The 21,340-nt window shown below is 38.0% G+C and overlaps 1 protein-coding gene across 5 annotated transcripts in view; it reads right to left on the bottom strand.

The window, feature by feature from the left end:
- Nucleotides 1–323: 323 nt before the first annotated feature.
- FGFR2 (fibroblast growth factor receptor 2) overlaps nucleotides 324–21,340 on the bottom strand; it is an 84,751-nt gene continuing 63,734 nt past the window's right edge. For all 5 annotated transcript variants that reach the window (XM_085305264.1, XM_085305266.1, XM_085305265.1 and 2 more), the window contains exons 10-18: nucleotides 18,983–19,134; nucleotides 15,325–15,446; nucleotides 14,581–14,691; nucleotides 13,720–13,910; nucleotides 10,361–10,483; nucleotides 8,881–8,951; nucleotides 6,748–6,885; nucleotides 5,844–5,949; nucleotides 324–2,075 (exon numbers count right to left, since the gene is read on the bottom strand). In XM_085305264.1, the coding sequence (XP_085161390.1) occupies nucleotides 1,911–2,075; nucleotides 5,844–5,949; nucleotides 6,748–6,885; nucleotides 8,881–8,951; nucleotides 10,361–10,483; nucleotides 13,720–13,910; nucleotides 14,581–14,691; nucleotides 15,325–15,446; nucleotides 18,983–19,134 (1,179 nt within the window). In that variant the 3' untranslated portion in view covers nucleotides 324–1,910. The remainder of the gene's footprint in view (nucleotides 2,076–5,843; nucleotides 5,950–6,747; nucleotides 6,886–8,880; nucleotides 8,952–10,360; nucleotides 10,484–13,719; nucleotides 13,911–14,580; nucleotides 14,692–15,324; nucleotides 15,447–18,982; nucleotides 19,135–21,340) is intronic.

Genomic DNA, 21,340 nt, shown 5'->3' with positions numbered 1-21,340 from the left:
CAAATGGTACTGTTACACCCTCAATATGATATGAAAATTCACTGATTAAAGGATGCAGCCTAACGGCATTAAAAAAGAGAGACTATACATTATGTCCATATTACTTCAAATAATTCAAACCATTTTCCAGCAAGCTCATGTCCCAGCCCTGCAAACACTAAAGACTGTATATATGTTTACTCAAATAAGCGATATCACTCATGAGGAGACATTTTATAAGATAGAGGCAAGAGTAGCCTTCCTGAAGGAAGACTGGTAATACGGGATCTGTGATGAAGCTACTGACTTGAAGTCCAGGAAACCATTTTGTATGACACAAAGGATTAGGAAAAATAAGCTGCATGATATTTATTTTGTAATTTTAACATTGATATCTGTAGAAACATTTTATTGTCAGTACAAAAGTTAACAGATTTTAATACTTTTTTACCCAATTTTTTTAAAAAAACACATAGAATAGTATAATTTGCATTCATATTGCATGGCCATATCAGAGTTAGAGAGTGTTCTGAAAATAAAAACATAAGACTTCTGTAAAAAGATGCAAATAACAGTGACATTTCAGCAGAGGCCAGTGCTGTACCTGCCATTATGGAATGGATAAGAAGGAAATATTGGAGTCAGCATGAATTAATCCCTTAAAAAGATGCTGATATTCCTATGGCAAATTGTCATTATAACAATTTCTCTCTTTTTAACTGCAGTTACAATAGAAGGATATTCTAAAAGGCTATTTCCAGGCCAAAAGATCTGGAACATATTATCAAACTCAGTGAAGAGAATGCTAGTTAATTTGATGCATGTGCAACCCAGGGTAGAAGCTCAGCTCCTTTTAGACCACTGCATTCTGCTACGGTTACAGACAAACTAATTTCTTTCCTTACTTTAGGAATCCATTATAAGTTTTTTTTTTTTTTTGTGGCATGATTGTGCCTTTTGGCCATGGGAAACATTGCTAAAGAGTTAAATTGTTAAAGTGACAGGTATTGAGAATAAAAGACTTTCTTGTTAAAGGATTCGAGTTTGATAAGAACAATGATCTGACACCAAGGTTTCTTAACACAAATAAATCAAAAGTTTAATTCCCCAAAATTAGTTATATACTGTAAATATTTCTTTCTTTAAAGATCTGAAAACTAGTAAAGTCTGAGCAACATATCTACTAGTTCTCTGTGCTGCCTGCATAGAAATGCCATTTAAATTACAAAAACACAACAACCCTATAAACGATTAATTGTTTTGTACATTACCAATTAGTTAATAAATTAATGATATACCATTTTCCCTGAAAGCAAAGTATTTTCCACCTTTGGATGGTGAAAATTAAGAATTCTGTGTAAGAACAGCATTTAGCAAATAGCTGTTAAAAAAGAGACTAATTTGCTAGGTGGATTGGGACATCCATTTTTAAATCAATACAAAAAATAATTCATTGTAAATATATAATATATATATTTATACATATTTTGAATATATTTACATACATCCAGCACCTATATACTGCATTTGTGCTCTGTAAGTGTGTGCCAACATATATTTTCTCCAAATATTACAAAATAAACAAGAAAGGCAAACCTAGAGTTTGCCTCAAGTCCAACTGGTCCATTGTACAAACAAAGTCTGTTGCAGCTTACAGTAAGCCAGAAAATTGGAAATGATGGGTATCTAGACACAGCTCATAAACATTCTTCTTTGTTGGGAGTATTTAAAAGCTGCAAATCATATAATTCTTTACGAAGGTTCTGACTGTTTTCCTCCAAGTTTTCTTTTTTTTTTTCCTCTTTTTTCATATTTCATATGTACAAACAGAAACATTAAGGTCCTGGAGAAAAGATTTTGTGTTTTGTATGTGGTAGGTAGCTTGATGTTCTTGTCTCTTTATTTCTCTATACAATAAGAATGGTTTCTTCTCATGTTTTAACACTGCCATTCATATGTTGGTACTTGGGAAGACAAGGTTCATAAGGCATTGGATCAGGAGAAAAAACAGAGTCATCACCTGAAGAACATGAACTCCTAGTATCAGGGTAACTAGGTGAATACTGTTCAAGAGGTCCACTGAGGTCCAGATACTCCTGTACCAAAAGAAATAAATTGCATTTTAAAATAGCAAGTAAAATTGACAGTAACATATTTCTACAGCTCTGATTTGGCTTGGACATACAGTGAGCAAAAAAAAACAGTTAAAAATGACAGTCAGTTCTATCATTTTAGCTTATTCAAAACTGCCTGATGCTTAAATATCTGGTAAGACGAGGAATACTGTAGGAGCTTGAACAAAGGGAGAAAAAGAGAGCAATAACACTGTACTTTTGTGAAGTCCAACATCATCAGCATTAGCTGTGTCAGAAGAAATAAACATGCCAACCACATCAAAAGAGGACTTTTCACTTAAAATGATAAAAATGAAATTTCAACCTAAATAGAACCATTTTTCTTTAGCACATGGTAATGATTTGGACATGGATAGATACTTCCATTTTTGTATTTCTTTGGTTAGTTTGAGTATCTGTTTTATATTCTGTGGTATTAAATTTATGTTTAAATATGCAGAGGCCTACATGCAAAAAAAGCTGAAAGCAAAAAATTAAGTTTACTGGATTTGGGTTCTTTTCACATTATTTGTGTGTGTGTGTGTGTGTTTGAGTGCACACATACACGCATGTGTGTGTGTGTGTGTAGTGTGCGTGTGCCAGAACAGCCATGACCAAAGCAATCATTAAAAAAGGAAATAATATCTGCTGAATCCAAGTTTTAGGTTATGGCTCTTTCGCTAGAAACAACAGTTCTGGCAGGAGAATAAAGTTATTTTTCCCCTTGAAATGTTCCTTCTCTTTCAACTTCTAAAGGGCAGCTGCATTCACTTAAATGCAATCTCTTCATTTGCTAAACCACAAGTTATGATCATACTGACGAGACGAGTCTTTCACCTCAGTCAGTATTTTATACTGCTGTACTTAGGTTTTGGGTAATTTAGTTCTTTGGTTAACATATTTTCTAAGTCAGAAATTCAATCACTACCACATTATAGTTTAAAAACAGTCACCATTTTAAAAAGAGAGAAAAAACGTAGGCTTTAAAATGATGACAAATAYGGTAGGCAGCAAAAGAGGATGCAGAATGCAGTTTGCATCTATGATCACCTCCTATTTTGCAGAACAGATACTTAAAGTATCCACGAGGATGATCTTGGCATGTATTTATATACTAGGGAACTAGAATGTGATATATTAGGTGACCATAAATAATCAAGTACTTTCTACACGAATAGAAGAAGAAAGTATTCCAATCAGACACACCTGGTCAAATCAAAAGATTTCAAATAATTCAGTAATGAATTCAGTATTGAAGGTGGGACCCTTATGTCCCATCCAGCCTCTTTATCCAACAAAAAGGGCCAGAATCACATAAAGGGGCCTAAAATGTCTTATCTCCAGCATCAGGATAGTCCCTCATGTTGATATAGTGAAATACAGCCATTAGGCTGACCCCCAGTGACTTCTACACAAAGATCCCACGCTGCTCTGAGAAACACTGCATGATACCCAGGGAAACATGGGCAGCTGGATCTTTTGAAATAACAGGTGATGGTTCAGGAAGGACAAGCGCAAGACACTACCATTTCTGCAGTAATAATCACTTGCACAAATGCAGAATGAGATTCTGTTGGCTTCCATAGCAATTTGGGGGTTTCAAGGTAAGCCAGGACACCACTGTTACGTTGTTTGTCATGTTTGTCATTGTGGAGTGGATAAGCAGTACTGTCAAACAGATGCACAGAGGAGCAGCCCTTCAGGAAAACTGTGCAGATTACACAAAATCAGAGGTCTCAAAATGACAAGCTATGGAGGACTATTGGACAAGCTGGAGCACTCATAAGACACTGAGTGAGAACGTAACAAGTCTTCAAGAACATAAAATGTGCTGCAAACAGGAGTGAAACAATTTGCTCTCTTTGTCCAGGGTAAATAGGACAAAAGCAACATCTTATGTAGTAGAGTTAGATATTAGGAAAAGCTTTCGAGACGTAATGTTAATGAAATGGTGCAACAGCTTGTTGAGAGGTGACGCAGAGCTGCAACAGTGGAGTTCTTTAAGAACAAGTTACGTAAACATCTGTCAGGAAAGACAAAAGTATAGCTGATCCTGCTGTAGACCAATTGGATGGACTAGATGAGCGCCCAAGGTTTTTCCAGCCTTTTTTCCTGTGATTCCAGTCTAAAGTAATTTACATAATGCAAAAGGCCTTTTCAGGTTACCTTTGAGATCTTTCCAGGTCCATTAGCAATACAGAATTGGGAAGGCAAGATGAATAAGGAAAAAAAAAAAAAAAAGAAGGAAAGAAAGAAAAAAAGAAAGAAATGAATATTCTGAGTTGTAGGCCAGAATCTCACTCTTGAATGTGCAAATGCATATCCAGTCCAAGCCACCAAACATTCAGCAGTGGCAGCCAGCCCACCTCCAACTGGTCTTGTGAAATCATATATAAATTAGGCAGGAAAAGATCCAGTCAGTACTTGGATGAGGGGAAAATGTTAATGGTACATAAAGTGATGTTACTGACTCAGTAGGGAGCACATATTCCTGCGTCATCTCTGAGCCACTCTTGAAGGTGCCACTTTTCAGAATAAGCCTTAAAAACAGAATCCAGAGAAATTATAKCTACTATCAAAGCCAAATGATCTTTTTCAACCAGAAAGGTTAATCTAACCTACTGGCAAAATGATCATCCTAAATAATGGCATCCCTTTACTTAGATTCCCCCTCATCCTTATTGCATGTAAGCTTTCCTAAAGCTGCTTAACAATTGATTTTTTATTTCTCTTGCAACTCTGAAAAATTAGGAGGTAGTGTTGGAGATTCACACAAAAGAAACCAGACATGTTTTTCTACCTTTTCTGCCCTCATAAAGAAGTCCTAAAATCATATCAAATGCAAAAATTTAATTTTAGAAATTGACAAAATAAGTTTTTCTGACATTTTTCTTTAAGTGTTTTGTTCTGCCTTTTTTTTCATTATATGTATCATTCCTCAAAACAAATAGGAATTTGTAAAATACTTCTGGAACACCAAGCATTTTCTATTAGAACAATTTTCTACCAAAAGAACCATCATTCCTATTACTAGTGTGAACTTCCTCACAGGTGCCTGTGATTTACTGATAAGAGAATTGATCCCTGTGTGAATATGCTAATCAGCGTGTTCCTTGTGAAGACTAATAATATTTCAGACCTCTGAAAGAATGCTGCTCACATAAAACCTTTCTGCATTCATATATCCCAACCTGAAGCAGTGTTAGGCAGGACCTTTGGATAATTGGATGACTGTTCCTACATTCCCTGTGGATCCTCATTCCCTCCACAGAGAACTATTTCAGTGAACCTAATTCACTTTCAGGCATATAATCTGAAATCTACCATTGACAATTACTCCTCCTCTGACCTAGATATCATCGCTGAGAATCCAACTGAGTCGATAAATGAAAAACACCATGAACTCTAGTTCCCTCCCTCACATGAAATTCATGTTGCTATATAAACATTGACCCCCAACCTGCCACATGTATTTCCTCTATACTGCTATGCTAAAACCATCAAAAGATGCAAAGAGAAATAAACAAAAACATTTTAAAGATGTGTTTCTGTTTAGTTACATAAATCAAGGCAGGTTGGCAAGAAACCCAGAACTTTATAGGACAGATAGTTTAGCTGCATGTAACCTCACAGGACAGTGACAAACTGAACAAGAGAACTACAGCAGTATTTCATAAATGAATAAAATCCATCTGTCTCCTGAACCATATGTCCTGATCTGCAGCTTATGAAGAGAAGCAATCTACCTACCTCATTAGTTGTGAGAGTAAGAATTCGATCCAAGTCTTCTACCAACTGTTTAAAAGTTGGTCTCTGTGAAGGCACAGCATGCCAGCAATCTCTCATCATCATATAGCTGTAATAAATAAGTATTTCCTTGGGTTAATTAAAATTACATGTCATTCTTGTAAACCTTTTCATACACAAACATTTTTACTCATTGTAAGTAGCACAGTGAGCACCCCACAGTCCTACTCCTGGACGAATCATTATCCTGTAAACAAAGAAATAGCCTCACTTCTGTCACAGGCGCATTTCTACTCTTGTATCTCTTCTTGTCTACTTCCTAAATTACATTTTTGTGGATGAGACTCCATAGCTTTTTCTGTCCCAGCAATTTCAATGGTATTTCATTTCATTACATTTGTTATGGTACAGACAATAGCTTTTGTGAAGTCAAGAAATTAAAATGCAGAAATAGTCAAGAGCCATACTCAAATACAAGAAAGTGAAACTCTCTTATTGTCACCCATGGATAATGTTGTGTTAATGGAGAAGATTCCCTACGTATTTTGTTGTGTATAAAACCAGCATGATGTAGCTTACATATGATTAGTGGTCAGTGTACCATCATTTAAGAGCCTTTGCACTAATGAGATTAAAATAAGATAAATAGTGGTGTAAAACCACTGACAAAGACTGGCTTGTAGATTCTCTCCTTCTTTTTCAGTGGGATCACAGCAGGGTGTGTAAAAAAGTATCCTCTGTCAAACATTTCCTCGAGACCTTTTCACACCTTTTATTTATGTATCTATATGCACAATTCTAGAGTCAAGCAGTTTTGAAAATTTTAGATTCTGCCTGGGGCAGCATCAATTCAGTGAATTCAGTAGTTTGTGCCCTCAATCCTTGCACAGCAAATAAGGGTCCTTACAGCTCATTGGTGCAGTTGGCAGGTTTATCCATTCGGTGCCCTTCTTTAAGCAGCTTAAAAAGTTCCTCCACTGGAATTCCTGGGTAGGGTGATCCTCCTAAGGTGAAGATCTCCCACATTAATACACCAAAGGACCATCTGTGGAACAAAGAGGAAACAGTGCAGTATTAAATCTGTTTTAATGTTGAAAATAGAAGAGATGCAAAAAGCAGTTTCTTGCTACTTCGTAAATAAGTCCTGTCTGCTTAAGAGCCAGATTCTGCTAGTCTGACAGACCAATCTATGCTATTTTGTTATATGCAATACGCCTGGTGGGTTTACTCAGTAGGAAAGAAGTGTGTCAGGATCTAGTCCCAGACTGTCCCCAGAGCAGCTGCCAATCACAATCTCAAAGAGATTTAARCTTATCTTCATGCACCTGCTTATCTCTGACAGACTCCAGTGGGACATCAATCCACTAAGTGGTTCAGGTGATCAACAGCACATTGAACAGAGACTGACCTAAGCATGATCACAAACACATTCCTAGCCTTTGTCTGGTGTGCTCCAAGCACCCAAGTTTCCAAGGCTACTGCAAAGAACTTCATCTTCACAGTTTAATTATTTACAGAACAGTCACCAGCTAAGTTGATTTGCAATTATGTGGTGGGATATTTTGGAAAAAGAAGGCTGTTGAAAACAAAAATATTTTGCATCAGTCTACTCTGTTTGAGTAATTTTTGTCAGGAAACAGAAGAAGATAATTTTCAGCCAGTTCTGCCTGCCTGCTTGCCATCTCCTTCAGAGCCTGCCTCATCATGTCTTGCTGGCAAGCTAGGGCTCTTTGGCAGGCTGCTCTGCCAGGTGAGCAATAGCACAAAGCCTGCACTGGCTCCCAAACTTCTCTGCAGCTCTCCTAGCTTTACAGCAGTAAACTGTTTGCACAAACTTGCAATAATATTATCTTTAGCAGTCTTCAAAGCCACCATGGGGCCAAGAGCCTCGAAGTTCCAGCACTGGAATTGTTCTGCTCTGTGGCTGTTGAGGAGCTCAGGCTGACTTTCAATCCTGAAGCAGTGAAGCAGTTTACTTCACATTCACTCAAATATCTTGCTAAGCTGTTATTTTAAAAATTAAGTTTGATCTACCCTTAACCTGCATATATAGTTTCCTTTGTAAATCTAATGATTGCAGGAAAAGCCTACATAACTGCTTGTCCCAAGGAGAGAGGACCTTGGGAAGAGCATTCTGGCTAAAGAAGGAGGAGATGCCCTCTATTACTCTGTCCACCCTGCTATTTTTCATGTTAACCTTGCACTGACATGCATAAACTTTTACACCTGCCTTGGGAAGCGTCCAGCCCTTTACAGTTAACAGCTTCTCTTGGAGAAATCTTTATGCATCTGCATTGCATAAAAAATACACATCTACTAAAGTACAGTACATATGAGTACTCTCAATTGGCCTAGGAAACTTTAATAGGAAGCAGAATAGATCCTGAGAGGTTGCATCAGCCAGCTATGCTGTGCACACACTAAAAGATTTTGAAGTGTCAGAGTCCAATGATTTCCTACCCTTAACACGTGAAATACTGCTGGGAAGCAATAATGTTTCTAAAATAAGGGAAAAATTTTCTAGTATGTCCATTCTATGCTTTACTGTATCTAATATTAGAACAACTTTTCAAAATAATTTTCAGGATTTTTCTCTTTTCTTTTCTCTTCTTTCCTTTTCTTTTCTTTTCTCTTCTTTTCTTTCTTTCTTTCTTTCTTCCTTTCTTAAACCTGAAGGAAGTTCAGAATATGCCAAAAGCCAAGCAAATTAGATAGACTCTTTGTAGCTGCACATCCGTAAATAAGTTCAAGGGGGGAAACTTCCGCACTGACAGAAGGAGGTTAGCATTTTCCACCTTTCATGTGCTTTGAAGCTGGGCAGATTAGTAACAGAGCACTGGTTAGCAGTCTACCATAAAATCCTCACTTTCTAAGGGCATGTCCTGTTCCATCTATTAATATGTGAAACACAGAATGAAAATGTTTAAAGGTAAAGGACAACAAGAAAATACATTTAAAGATATCCCAAACTTTAAGAAATCCAAACCAAAAGAACTCCCTTTCCCACCCTTCCAAAAAACATTCAAATAAAGTTGCTTACACATCACTTTGATGAGTGTAAACTCTATCAAATAGAGCTTCTGGAGCCATCCACTTTACAGGAAGCCGTCCCTACAAATTTGGAGGGGAAGAGAAAGAATGAAGAAATTAATTCATTACAATAGCGATACATAGCAATTTACAGGATGATTTCAATATTGAATTTTTAATGATTAATCAGTTCTCAGAGATCAATCTGCTAAGGCAAACCAGCATATAACTTACCTTTAAAATTTTCAGGAAAAAAAAGACTAAAGACAGTTAAGGAAAATAGATATAAATATTTAAGATAAAATTTAAGGCACAGAGAGCTTCCCAAAAGTCCCCACATTGCTTGCTAGAAGGACAATGATCTCCTTACAATGAGTAAGGAGATCTATGTGGAAAAGATCATTCCACTATGGCTCTTTAAAGACAAAAACCTCAATAACTCTCTGAACAATAGGCCTCTCTGCAACTCTAAGCTGGTCACTAAACTCCAGAATTTTGCTTTGCTGTTTAGCCTTTTGCAGTGACCCAAAGCTTGCATAGCTACAAACGGCTGTTGCTTTGCACAGAAATTCTGCTCTGCTCAGAGCCCATGAATCACACTAAATTTGATAGGAAATGGGTTCAACTCCCTCCAGTGCCATATCCCTGTACCTCCATCCCTATAGCTGGTTGCTCTGCCTTTTTGCAAGTGTGCAGATTCAGATGTTATCATTAAAATCTCATAGTACTTTATTTTCACAGATAAGCCAATTTGATTGGCTTATTGATAAAAATAATTGATAATAATAATTAATATCTTGTACAAATATTGATGAAGTCTGAAGACTTGAAAGAGTTCTGCAAAGTTCTCATCAAAAATCAAATGTAGTTAATCAGGCTCTCTGAGAACGAAATGTAAGATGTTCAAAATCAGGCACCTCAAATCAACAGCTCCTTCTGAAATGTTTTACTTTCTTAATTTGGTACAGGTTATACAGATAAACAGTGATAGGGGAGTAAAAAAAATTTTTCAACTTATATCCCCCCCCTATTTTTTTAACAACCAAGTACAGTAAAATGCATAAAGTTGTATGTGACATTACCACACACAACTAGAATTTTAACTGTGGTTCTTGCTGCTACTGTTTATACGGTGTTTCAWAGCCCAGTTTAAAAAAAAAAGAAAGAAAGAAAGAAAGAAAAAAAGGCATCTGGAATCAAAAGGAGTATTTCCACATATTTCAAATGRTCAGAGCCAGGAACATATAAAACAAATGCTTATATTTCATCATTTATAATAAATCATATAACAAATAGTCTCTTTGGTTATCTTTTTAACTAACTGTCACAGTAAGAGGTGATAGAAATGCTTATGTTCTTAATCCCTGTTTTCTTTCTGTGATTAAAAGTTAGGCTGCTGTGCAAGAAGTCCATTAGAATTATAATCACAGTTTTGAAGTGAACCCTAAAAGAAACACTTGTTGCCAGAGATAAGAAAACCATCTACTTACATTAGTAGTCTTTTTATAATAATCTATATTGTTGATGTCTCTGGCTAAACCAAAGTCTGCTATTTTCATCACATTATTTTCAGTTACCAAAACATTTCTCGCAGCTAAGTCTCGATGGATACACTGAAAAGAAAGAAAAGAAAAGTCCCACTGAAACAAACAGTTGAAATTATTTCTAAACCTCAGAAAAGTCAGGTTTTCTAAGACTTATATTTTGCTAAGGCTGTAGGCTTGGGTGGTGATTAGAGCATTCTGAGCCGTTCGTGCATCTCTGCTACACTTGCGTAGCTACAGGCATTGCAGCATTTTCATTATAAACACTATTAATGAGTGCTTTATGACGCTGCTTCTCAAATTATACTGGATCAACAGAGCTAAAACCTGACGGTCTGGATCAGTGCAACCATTTTAAATAAGAAAGATCATGAGATACATCTACAGTACTTAATTTTAAATCAGATGTCTAGAGTGTGTGCATTTACTTCAACCATAGCACTATAGCAGTTCACTGTGGAAAAAATATAACCTGAGCTGCACTGTTTGTTTTTTAAACAGGTCTGACACAGAAACTAAAAACGTTATCTCCTCAGAATGTTTTCTTCATGTCAGMATTCTCCTGAACATTTCCAACTGATATTCTCAACACTGAAAGGGAGTTGTGACTACTCTGGATACCACCAATTCTATATTCAAGCAGCCACATTAGGAGTAATACAAGGTGCATTTGGAATCCTCCCTAGAATATCTGACTTCCTTCCAACTTAAATATTCTTTTTTCCCCCCCTCAATTTTGGGTTATGCTTTACATGTGCTCCTTACTTCAGCATGTGTGCCGGCATGCAAGACCACACCACTACAAGTTTTTTTTATAACAGACAGTTTCTGTCTTGTGTTGTAACTTGCCCTGTAGCTTTCTGAGATATCTCATTCTTCATGGGTAAAACAGGCATACAGAGTTTCTGCTCTGCACTGGGTTAGCCTAGGGCAACTGAAGAAAAAACTGCTCCAGCAATGTGTTCATGTACACAGGACATGCTTTCATCACCAAATTAGGCTTCTAATTCAGCATCAGCAAAGCAATGGTAGCAGAAATAACATAGGCCAACCTTCCTACTTCCCTTGTCTATGTTTTCACACCTTCAAAACATGCTCTGAGAGCTCAGTTTGGTTGCTCCAATATAGGTACCTAATGCCATCTGAGAGGCCATATGATATCCACGGTATCTTGGTGGGATGGACAGGGAAGATACAGTATCTCCAGCAAACCTGTGCCCTTCCAGAGTGGCAGGCAGCTGGGGATGCTACACCAGCAGGTCCTACCACAGAGAATCTCAAACAAGCCTGCAACCCCTCCGTGCAAGTCAGATTGAATCTCCTGTCAGTGTATTTGTGCTTTCTCACATCCTGAAGCTTTGCAAATGAAGTGTCCTTCACTTCAATCCTTCCTGTCTCCAAAATAGGGCCATTATTGATTTCCATATCTGACAGGTTATAACTCACTTTCTTGCCCTAACGATTTGCTCTCCTTGCAGTGATCTGGGACAACCATCTACATCTGGAGTGCCCCAGTGATTCTTGTGCCATACTGAAATACTGAAGAGTCCATATCAAAAAAGTTTTAAAAAGTATCCATGCAACTTAGAAACAGTATCCCTTTTGCAATGTGCCATTTGCTTAAAGGCAAACATTGGAGTAGGCACCCAAAGCTCTTCTTTTACATATTAAAGTTATATTTTGAGATGGTTGTTTTTGCATTTATATTTTTTGTGATTTTTTTTTTTTACGTCTTACTGAGCCAATTATTGGATTGAAATAAGAAGAAAACTGGTCCTCTCACAGTGTTTCAGTCCCTTCATGGTGGAAATACCATGGAAATATGAGCTCTTTTATTATTCCACCTCAATAAATGGCTCCCTAAGGAGAAAAAAAAGACTAGTGAAATACAAACATAAATGGTGAGCTATTTGAAGAACTGCAATGCACAGCTTTGCTTTCCCTCTTYGCTTTGCCTTGTGCAATGTCCTACATTCAAGTTCAGTGCTGCACTGAACAACTGTTTTTGGAAAGGGTCTGGATCAGGATGAAATGACTCTGCTGTGTGCATCTGTATGAGCACATGCCTTCTTGGTAGGGTCCTAAAATAGCACTTCAGAGCTTCTCAGGTGGACACTTGTTCTCCAGATTTGCCAATCAAAAGATTTATTTTTTTCTTTCACAACAGGTCTTTCTTCCTGAGATATATGGCTCATTGCCAAGCCAGGGCTTCATTAATCTTAGAAAGAGATATTCTACATGTTTTATCTAATACAATACTTATGCTTATTTCATTTCCTCTTGGTATCATACATGCCTCTCAGTCTCCCCTACTGCACAGATGATCAGTGTGTCAAAACATAAGAATAAAAGCAAAATTAGACCTTGTTTCTGCCTCCCGATCTCTGCAAGCACAGAAAAGCAATGAAAAGCCAAGACTTTCTCTCCTGTATACGATCAAAGGCTTACACTCAGCTCTCTTCTTTGGTTAAAAACAACTCCATACTCGGGAGTGGAAACAACCATAAGTCACTATAAAACCCCTAACCACTCACCACCTTGTACCAATATCCAGTGATCTGGCATACACACTAGGTTCAAACACCCCAGGGTATCCATGACTGTCTTCCATGCAGCCACAATACGTTTACAGAGTTAGTTAAACACAGCTATTTAAGGTTTCGTACTTATAATTTAATCAAGGTACTGGTTGAAGAAAAGTTTGAAGAAAATTTGAAGAAATAAGTGTCTAGGGACATGAAAGAATAAATAAGTTCTTTCAATAAGCTGTTCTCCTGACAAATACCACTTTTAAGTAAAGCGTATAATTAAAGTGACTAATTTACTATATTTATTTTTGCCTCTTCTGTTCACAATTTCTGCCTAGGTATCTTSTCATCTTCTCAACTGTTACCATTTCTTAAATCCTTTTGGTAACTGAATTAATTTACTTTACATCACTATGTGAGTTGATTCAGTAGACCTGACAGGAAATAGAAAGCAAATGGTGCCTTGCTGTCTCCAGGGTGAAGCATGTGACTTGCATAATCAAGTAACTACCTGTGTTAGGAAATCAAAGTGCAGATATATATTCRTATTTACTACAAATGATCAGTTCTGGCAGCGCTGTTAAACACAAGTATGAAACTCTGTGTATCAGTTTCCTCACAGATCTTCAAGAACATGCATTATGCAACTCATTGGGAAAAGGTCGCCCTCTCGGCAAATTCTTTACATAAATGGGATGAGAACAAACCTCAACTAAAAAAAAGGCCAAACAAATATGTACCAAGTGCTTTATTCAGTATTTGCTGAGTTCTACCTACTTTTTGTGAAGCCAAGTACTCCATGCCTCTTGCCAATTGGTATGTGCAAGACACTAAGTCTTTGAATGTCATCTGCTCTTCTGGTACCCTGTTAATGTCAAATGAATACTCCATTCCAGGTGGGCGGCGTGCTCGCAGGTACTCGCGCAGGTTTCCTTTGGAAGCATATTCCACGATCACATACAATGGACCTTTGGATAAACAGAACCATGTGAAAACTGGAATAAGGTCAAAGGGTAAATGATTTTAAGTAAAGAACCTCAAAGTGCTTTATAAACATTTATTAATTCAATTCATTTATTTTCTGTGAAATTAGTAAGCATGACTTGAAAAAAAAGGAGGTCAAGACTTTGTTAGGTGACTGGCCCAAAGCTACATAGCAGGACAGTGGCAGAGCAACAATTGACAATAGAAAGGACCTAAATCCTAATCCATCACGTTCCTTCCAGACCATGCCATCTTCTGAAAAGCAAGTATTTTCAATGCAAAAATGTCATGAAAAAACACTGCAGTATTTAGAAAGTAAAATTGTCCACTTCAAATATAAGGGATACAAGTTTCACTAAGGGAGGACGGACACAATTCAGAATGACAAACATGGCTAAAATCACTGTAAAAAAATTCAACTTTCACTACAGMAAGAGATTAGAGAGTTTTCATATGATATACTATCTTTTCTCAAAGCTGCAATGCATCTTTATAATCAGAGACAGAAGTTAAAATATTGCTCTAAGCTAAGGAAATATCTAAAAATCCCATCACAGCATGACTGTTTCCTTAAAAACTCTTGAAAAATGATGATTAACGAGACTTTTGAAGACCTGTCTGAAAGTTCTAGCTTGCTTTCTTCTTTCTACTCACCATCCTGGGTACAGGCTCCAAGGAGATTGATGATATTTTTGTGCTTCCCAATCATCTTCATCATCTCCATCTCTGACACAAGGTCGGACAGATCTTTTTCTGTAGCATCATCTGTACAAGACACAAATTCAGTTCATATTTTACAGTGTTCCAGCTTGAACTTTACTAAGGCTCATCAGTTGGTGCACAACGTGTGCTTCAAAATGCAGAATATGGGATTTGCTTTCTAGTGTACACTGTAAGTTATACAAAGTCATATGATATGTCCTAACAAACAGTAGTCTCAGTCTCTCTGATTGGCCTAACCAGTTCTTCAGTCATATCATATGTTGAAGCAATATATTAATACAAGAAAAAATATACTGTCTTTAACTACTGAACAATTAATAACTTTATCTTTCCAAAAATTAACCTTACAGCTAAATTCAAAATAAATAGGCACCTATCACCTGGAGTGAATGGACTAGGATCTACACATTGACAGTCTCCGCCGTGAACAAAACTAAAAGCAGAGAGACCCAGTGAATTCTAATACCTCTATTGGATTGCAAATATACACTACTGAAGATAAACAGGCTGTCAAGGACACAGATTTACACCACAGACTGCTGAGGGCTGAGGTCAACTATGTGCACTTTGACCCCCCCCCCCTTCAACGACAGAGCTCAGATGCCACAAAAGAAACTCTGTGTATAAAAACTACCACATCACCCATCTTGATCCTTAATAAGCCAATTTTCTTACCTTTCAACATCTTCACTGCCACAGTCACCGCTTCTTTTGGCCTGTCTTTGTCAATTCCCACTGCTTCAGCCATGACAACTTGCCCAAAGCAACCTTCCCCAAGGGGCTTACCCAGCGTCAGCCTAGAGGTGTAAACAGGGGATTAACACACAGCATCTGGTGAAAGGATGTAGCCAGCGAAATTCCAGAGCTAAATATAAAAAGCTTTCAGCAACTTGCTGTAGCATGAAGCATTTATCATATGGAACTAATGAGACTCTTGGTGCACACTAGTTTTCATGCACACTGTAGTATGTTTTCTTAGTGACAGTATAGTGAGCATCTAATACAGGCAGATCAGTTACTAAATCCAGCTTTTAAGCTCTCCTCCTCCTTGTAATAACAGAGGCTATATTTGATGGCTAGCTGGTCAGACACGCACAGCACACAATGCAGAGGAACACAGCTTTTGAAAAGCCTAAGACTGCAACTGACATTCAGGATGTCAGAAGAGCCAACAACATGCAAGCTTTTCGTATCACTGTAAGACAGCTATTTTTCTTCTTTTTCATGTGGACCTCAAGGAGCTGAAAGAAATGTTTCTTTGTGTGTGTGGCCATGTGTTTGCTTTCAGGCAGCTGATGATTTGTGTGGTGGTGGTATCAAAACCAGAGGGATGTCTTAAATAGTACTATCTCCTCTGATATAATGTGTATACAATGCGATATAATGTGCATAGTGTAGACAGAAAGGAAACATTCAAATATTCTTTCAGATAGCTTAACTTTAGATCAAAATTCATATTCTCGCTTTGTGTTGGGGCATGTGGGCCATGACCATTTGCCTAATGATCTCTTGAGCCATAGAGCCTAGGACAGAGAGAGCAGCCCAGGAGACCCGATGTTTGGGCACAGCTGTGGGTAATTATCACACCCAACCCTCTTTCTTGAGGATGATGAGGTGGTCAGACAGCCACCTTCTCGCAGGGAAAAAAGGAGGGAGGATGAAGGTGAGAAAATGGGTAGGGAAAAGATGCCCATGACAAGCAAAGAGCTAACTCTTCACTAGCAGTGGCAGGGAGAGGTACTTCTACAAAGCAGCTGTGTGAGTGCAAGAAAAGGCTCTCTGCATGCTCCCAACCCTTGACCGGCTGCCAGAGCTGCCACTGCCAGCACTGTCTCTGATTCTGCCCCTCCGTTGTAAGTGCTGGTCCTATTCACAGAGACGCAAACCCTCTCCATGCCTGGTCACGTAAGTGGCATCGGCGCTCACAAAAGCAGCACCCTCCTCTGGACAAAGCACTTGGCAGATTTTAGCATCCCCTACAAGACTTCTCCTCCACAACCTGCCATCCACAGCAAGATTGCTCTTCTTACATCTTCACACATTCCCTCAGTGCTTTGATCCCTTAACGGGCGAGACGAGATGCTTTATACGCCCACAGCTGAGTCCAGCACAGAGCCTGTTTTTTGGCTGCAGGCTCTTGCTGCCACAAATGCCATGTATGAGGGTAATAGAAGATGCCTCCTGTCTGCAACATCCAGGCTCTTCTCAGAAAATGGGAAGCAGAGACCAGGGGAAACTGAAATTCAGTTATAATCACGTTATCAGTGCCAGGAACCTTTGAGAAAGAATGGTCAGTAACGGGGTCAACTGCATAAGCAAAATGCGTTTTGTGGAGCATTTACCTGGCTGCAAAACCTGCTCAGCTGTAACAGGTACAGAGACTTCAGGATAAAGAGAAACTAAAACAGAAACTTCAAAGCTTCTGGGTGAATCTTTTTGGTTCCAGTGTAAGTGCCAATGGCAGATTCTGATCCCTTTACTCACACAGAATATTACTTAACTCCAGAAGCAGTGAAACAGCACAAATCAGGGAGTGCATTCAGGGAGTTTGATGCTGGTAATACTAGTCAGTGTAGGGGCCAAACTCTGATGAGCAGTCTCATAACAGAGTTYTCAAGGTCACGACTTTCCACAGCCAAATGCAGGAATCACAGAATATATGTAGGGACCGGTTCTCAAAAGCATGAATCTTAGGCCTTTTTCCATGAAAGTATGGGGAAGGGATGAGGCTTGTAATGCCATCAACAGGAGACTATTAGATCAGAGCTAAAAGATTTGAAAATCTCACTTATCTGTTTGGGCACAAGACAGAAAAATATTGAATGACACTTCCTCCTGAGGGTAGTCCACAGACTCTTTTTAAATGCGGTCTTAACATTAGTGAGAATTCCTCAATCTGTTTTGGATTGGTTTCTAAAGCAAATGCTGGTTTAAAAAGGTGCAAAGACTGAAGGGCAGCGTATGTTATGCTGAGGTCATCCTGCATGTTATCCAGAACTAAAATTGAATTTAGGATCTTGGCAGAGAACAAACATTTGCATTGGAAACTGGTTAATTTATGTGCTATTGCCCTGCTAGGCCTAAAGTAACAAACCCCTCATTGTGTGCCTCCTGCCCCCAGCCTAATAAACTGCCTCTAAATAGCCTCTTTTCATTGGAAATCTGCTCCACCTACACTTGTGCTGAATGTTGGTTTTAAATGTTTAGCACTCTAAAATTTTCCGCATTTAGTGTATCCCCCTAGGGTATGGGCTGACAGAAGTATGTATACAGGCCCCCACTGTTGACTAGAATACCGCAGGTGGCAATTACAGCATTTTGCACCACTTTTCAGCTACATAATTAAAATAATTTCCAGAGCAGTTGTCAGAAGGTTCAAAATTACAGCTCCTCCATCCAAGAGTCATGATGCAGAGCTTTCAAGGAAAACTGTTCATGATAAAATGTGTTATTTTTTAAAAGCCACCTAAAGATTTCTTAAAACTAGTATTAACTTCAGCATATAATCATGATTAGACCTGTGTTAACATTACCTTTCCTTTACATACCCATTTTATATTAAGAAATATAAATATGACTTTGATTAGATTACTCTGCAGTTAATTTTGCATGCTACTCAGACTTTGAAGAAAATACGATTTAGCTACATGAATACAGAATACAGAAATATTCAATACTCTCTGGTGGAAACCTAATAGTTTTAAAGCACTGAAGTTGTACATATACATGTATACAACAAGAAAAATGTTCTAATAAATCAAAAATTATTTCCATTAATAGAGGCTAATATAAAAACACGAGAAAATCCTACCCATAGGTTCAGGTAGTAAGAATAAGATTGCCTAATATCATGGTTTAGATTTCCTCTATTTCCTACATGGCACTATATTACTTAATTTCTAAGCATTAACCTCAACAATGATTAGGAAACATGGTTTAACGTACAGAAATACTGCCTGGGCAAATGTCAACTGTCCTTCAACAATGCCTGTGTGCTGATATCTATTCTTGTTCAGATCATATATATTTTGGAATAAAATTTCAGATTTACTCCTTCATTAACAGAGAAGTTACTTTTCACCAGAGTATCTGAAAACCTTCAAGAAATCTGAAAATAAATCAGAATGTCAGGCAGAGAAAATTCAGTTTCTATTAAAACAAACTGAGCTCAGATAATGGAACTGAATCTTGACCTTATGAGAAGGCTCAGATAACTTTGATTTTCTTATAGCTAAAGAAACCCTGGGAGACATTTGGAAAGAAGCTTCCTCTTCATTCTGTGTCACCTTTTTCAGATGCATATAGACAGCATTAAGGGAAAGAGACTACATACTTATCTCGTGGAAACTCCCATTTTGGGTCTTCTGGCAATTCATATTCTGAGACTCCTGCCAGCATCGGGGCATCAGCAGTGGAGGAGAGACGGGTAGTTATCCTCACCAGAGGTGTGTTGGAATTCATGGAGGAGCTCGAGTCGGCCGACACCTGTTATTCAAGATGCAGGAAAAAGAAAGTGGAGATGTAATCTTCATCCAGTATCTGAAAACAGCAGTACATGATAACTAAGCCAGCTAATATCAGTGGTTTTAGGAAAAAGAGTGGCTGAAACCATAGTCTTCTAGTGTACTATTCTAATATGTTTRCCCTCCCCTAAGCACAGTACTGATTCCAGGTAAACTGCCAATAAGGCTGCAGGTCTGTCCCATCAGTTGAAAACGAAAGAAGTAAAGTTTTTAATATATTCACTCAGAAGTGAATTTACATAAACTTTTCTCTTTTTTAATTTATCAAATTCAGAGGTTTTTATCACCTTATTAAGATCATTCACCTCAGATACCTAAGCAGGCAGCTTGTGCCACAATCAGAGGTCACCAATAAACTCYTTAAGATATCCTGCAGAGCAGGATTTTAAGAGCTTCTACTAAATATATACGAAACTTCACCAGGAAACTTGGGCACCTAAACCTTATCTCCTCATATATCCTTCCATTCATTCCTAGTTGCCCACGTTTTTCTCTCACATATTTTTTAAAAGTTTAATATCAAAAGTATCAAAAAGTCATCACACTAGTTCAGAGGTACTTCAAAAACAAGCATTCCATTAACTATACTGTTAAAGATGCAATGTGGAAGAGAGCTCATAAAAACCATTTCATTTCCTCTATCAAATTTTTCTAATAGGAGTTCTCATCAACCTCAACTTCAATACATTTTCCCTAGAACATCAAAAGTATTTAATGACAATTGCTATGAAAAAAAAAGAGAGGCACCAGCTATTACATCCCTGCAAAAAAAATCATTTAAGTATAAACGATATATTGTCCATAAGACACTTTCCTCAAACCTCCAAACAGCCATCTGCTGTCCGTCAATCTCAGTGTTTCAAGGGAATATGAAGACAAAACAAAAACGCTCTTATTGCCACTCTGCCCCTTCCTTTAAGTGGGAATCCTCCTTCTCTCTTCAGGCCACGACAGCCTTTGAGCCAAGCCTGCATCAGGTGGCCTCGGCAGCCTGAAGGTCCTCTCGCAATGCCGTCACCGATACGAGTCCTCACATCATCTGGCAGAAGGTCCTTGTCAGCTAGGATGGCTTGGACCCTTCCCAAAGTTGCCGTCTAGAGCCTCAGTGTAACTAGCGCTTTTGGTCTTTGTCTGTATCACCCGTAGTTAACTCTGACACCAGGATTGCTTATGACCAGGCTACATATTCTTTCACATTTGTTCCATAGGTCAGTCTTATAATTAGGTACAAAGAAAGCAATTATAAACAAACATCCTAACAGCAAATCAGTCATACACAGTGATATGAATGCGAAATCCTCTTGTCTCTGTGACACCAGATAGGAACAACTTAATTGGACTTAATATACAGGAACACTAACAATTAGAGTGTTACTAAATTACTTCGGCTTCCCAGGATGGGGCTGGAAGTCTATAAACTATGTAATGCTCTTAAATCAAGTATTTTCACACTACAAGGTTCAAAGGGTACAAAGTTTTCAGATAAATTTTTCATCATGACCTTGACAAACTGTTTTGGTTCAGAGGTCTTTTTGCAGGTAAACATACTCAAGTTTTTAACATGACATCAAATAAATTTGGCTTCTTGACACATTTTTCTAAGACCAGACTAAGACTGGAAAGAGATTTCATAAGGAAGAACATGTTAAGGAATACTTTCAAAATATTAAACTTGGTAACCAGTTTTGCAGCTGAATGGCAGACCTTCTCTGATATCAGGAACTCCCACCTTCTGCATGTGRGATGGGCGTCTATGGAACAACTGAGTACAACTGCTCAAATAAGGCTACCCATTCAAATAAGAGGGACCACCTCCACCCTCATCCATCCCACCACTGTCAGACAGCATTTATTTTCAAGGAATATAAGTACCAGACACAATGAGGATGATAAATATGGTGACCACTTGGACGCAAATAGAAAATTCCTATTAATATAGACTATGTAACTCTAAATAAAGCAATAAATGAATACTGACCAGAGTCCTGAGAGGGAGATGCTGCTATGCCCAGTCCGGAGAGGGGAATATACGTGCTAAAGCTGAAGCACTCACTCAGAGCTGTATGGCAAGTCAACCTGAGAATGAGGCCTTGCACTAGACTTTTATTTATTCTTTTCCTCATTTTAGTGACTTCACTATGGTTTTAAAATGAAACCTCATGGAAGGA

Source organism: Rhea americana, unplaced genomic scaffold, assembly GCF_003343005.1.
Source record: "Rhea americana isolate MKP2758 unplaced genomic scaffold, rheAme1 scaffold_218, whole genome shotgun sequence".
In the NCBI taxonomy this organism is placed as follows: domain Eukaryota; kingdom Metazoa; phylum Chordata; class Aves; order Rheiformes; family Rheidae; genus Rhea; species Rhea americana.
The sequence above is the reverse complement of the archived record's forward strand: the minus strand, read 5'-3'. Positions and strand labels throughout refer to the sequence as shown.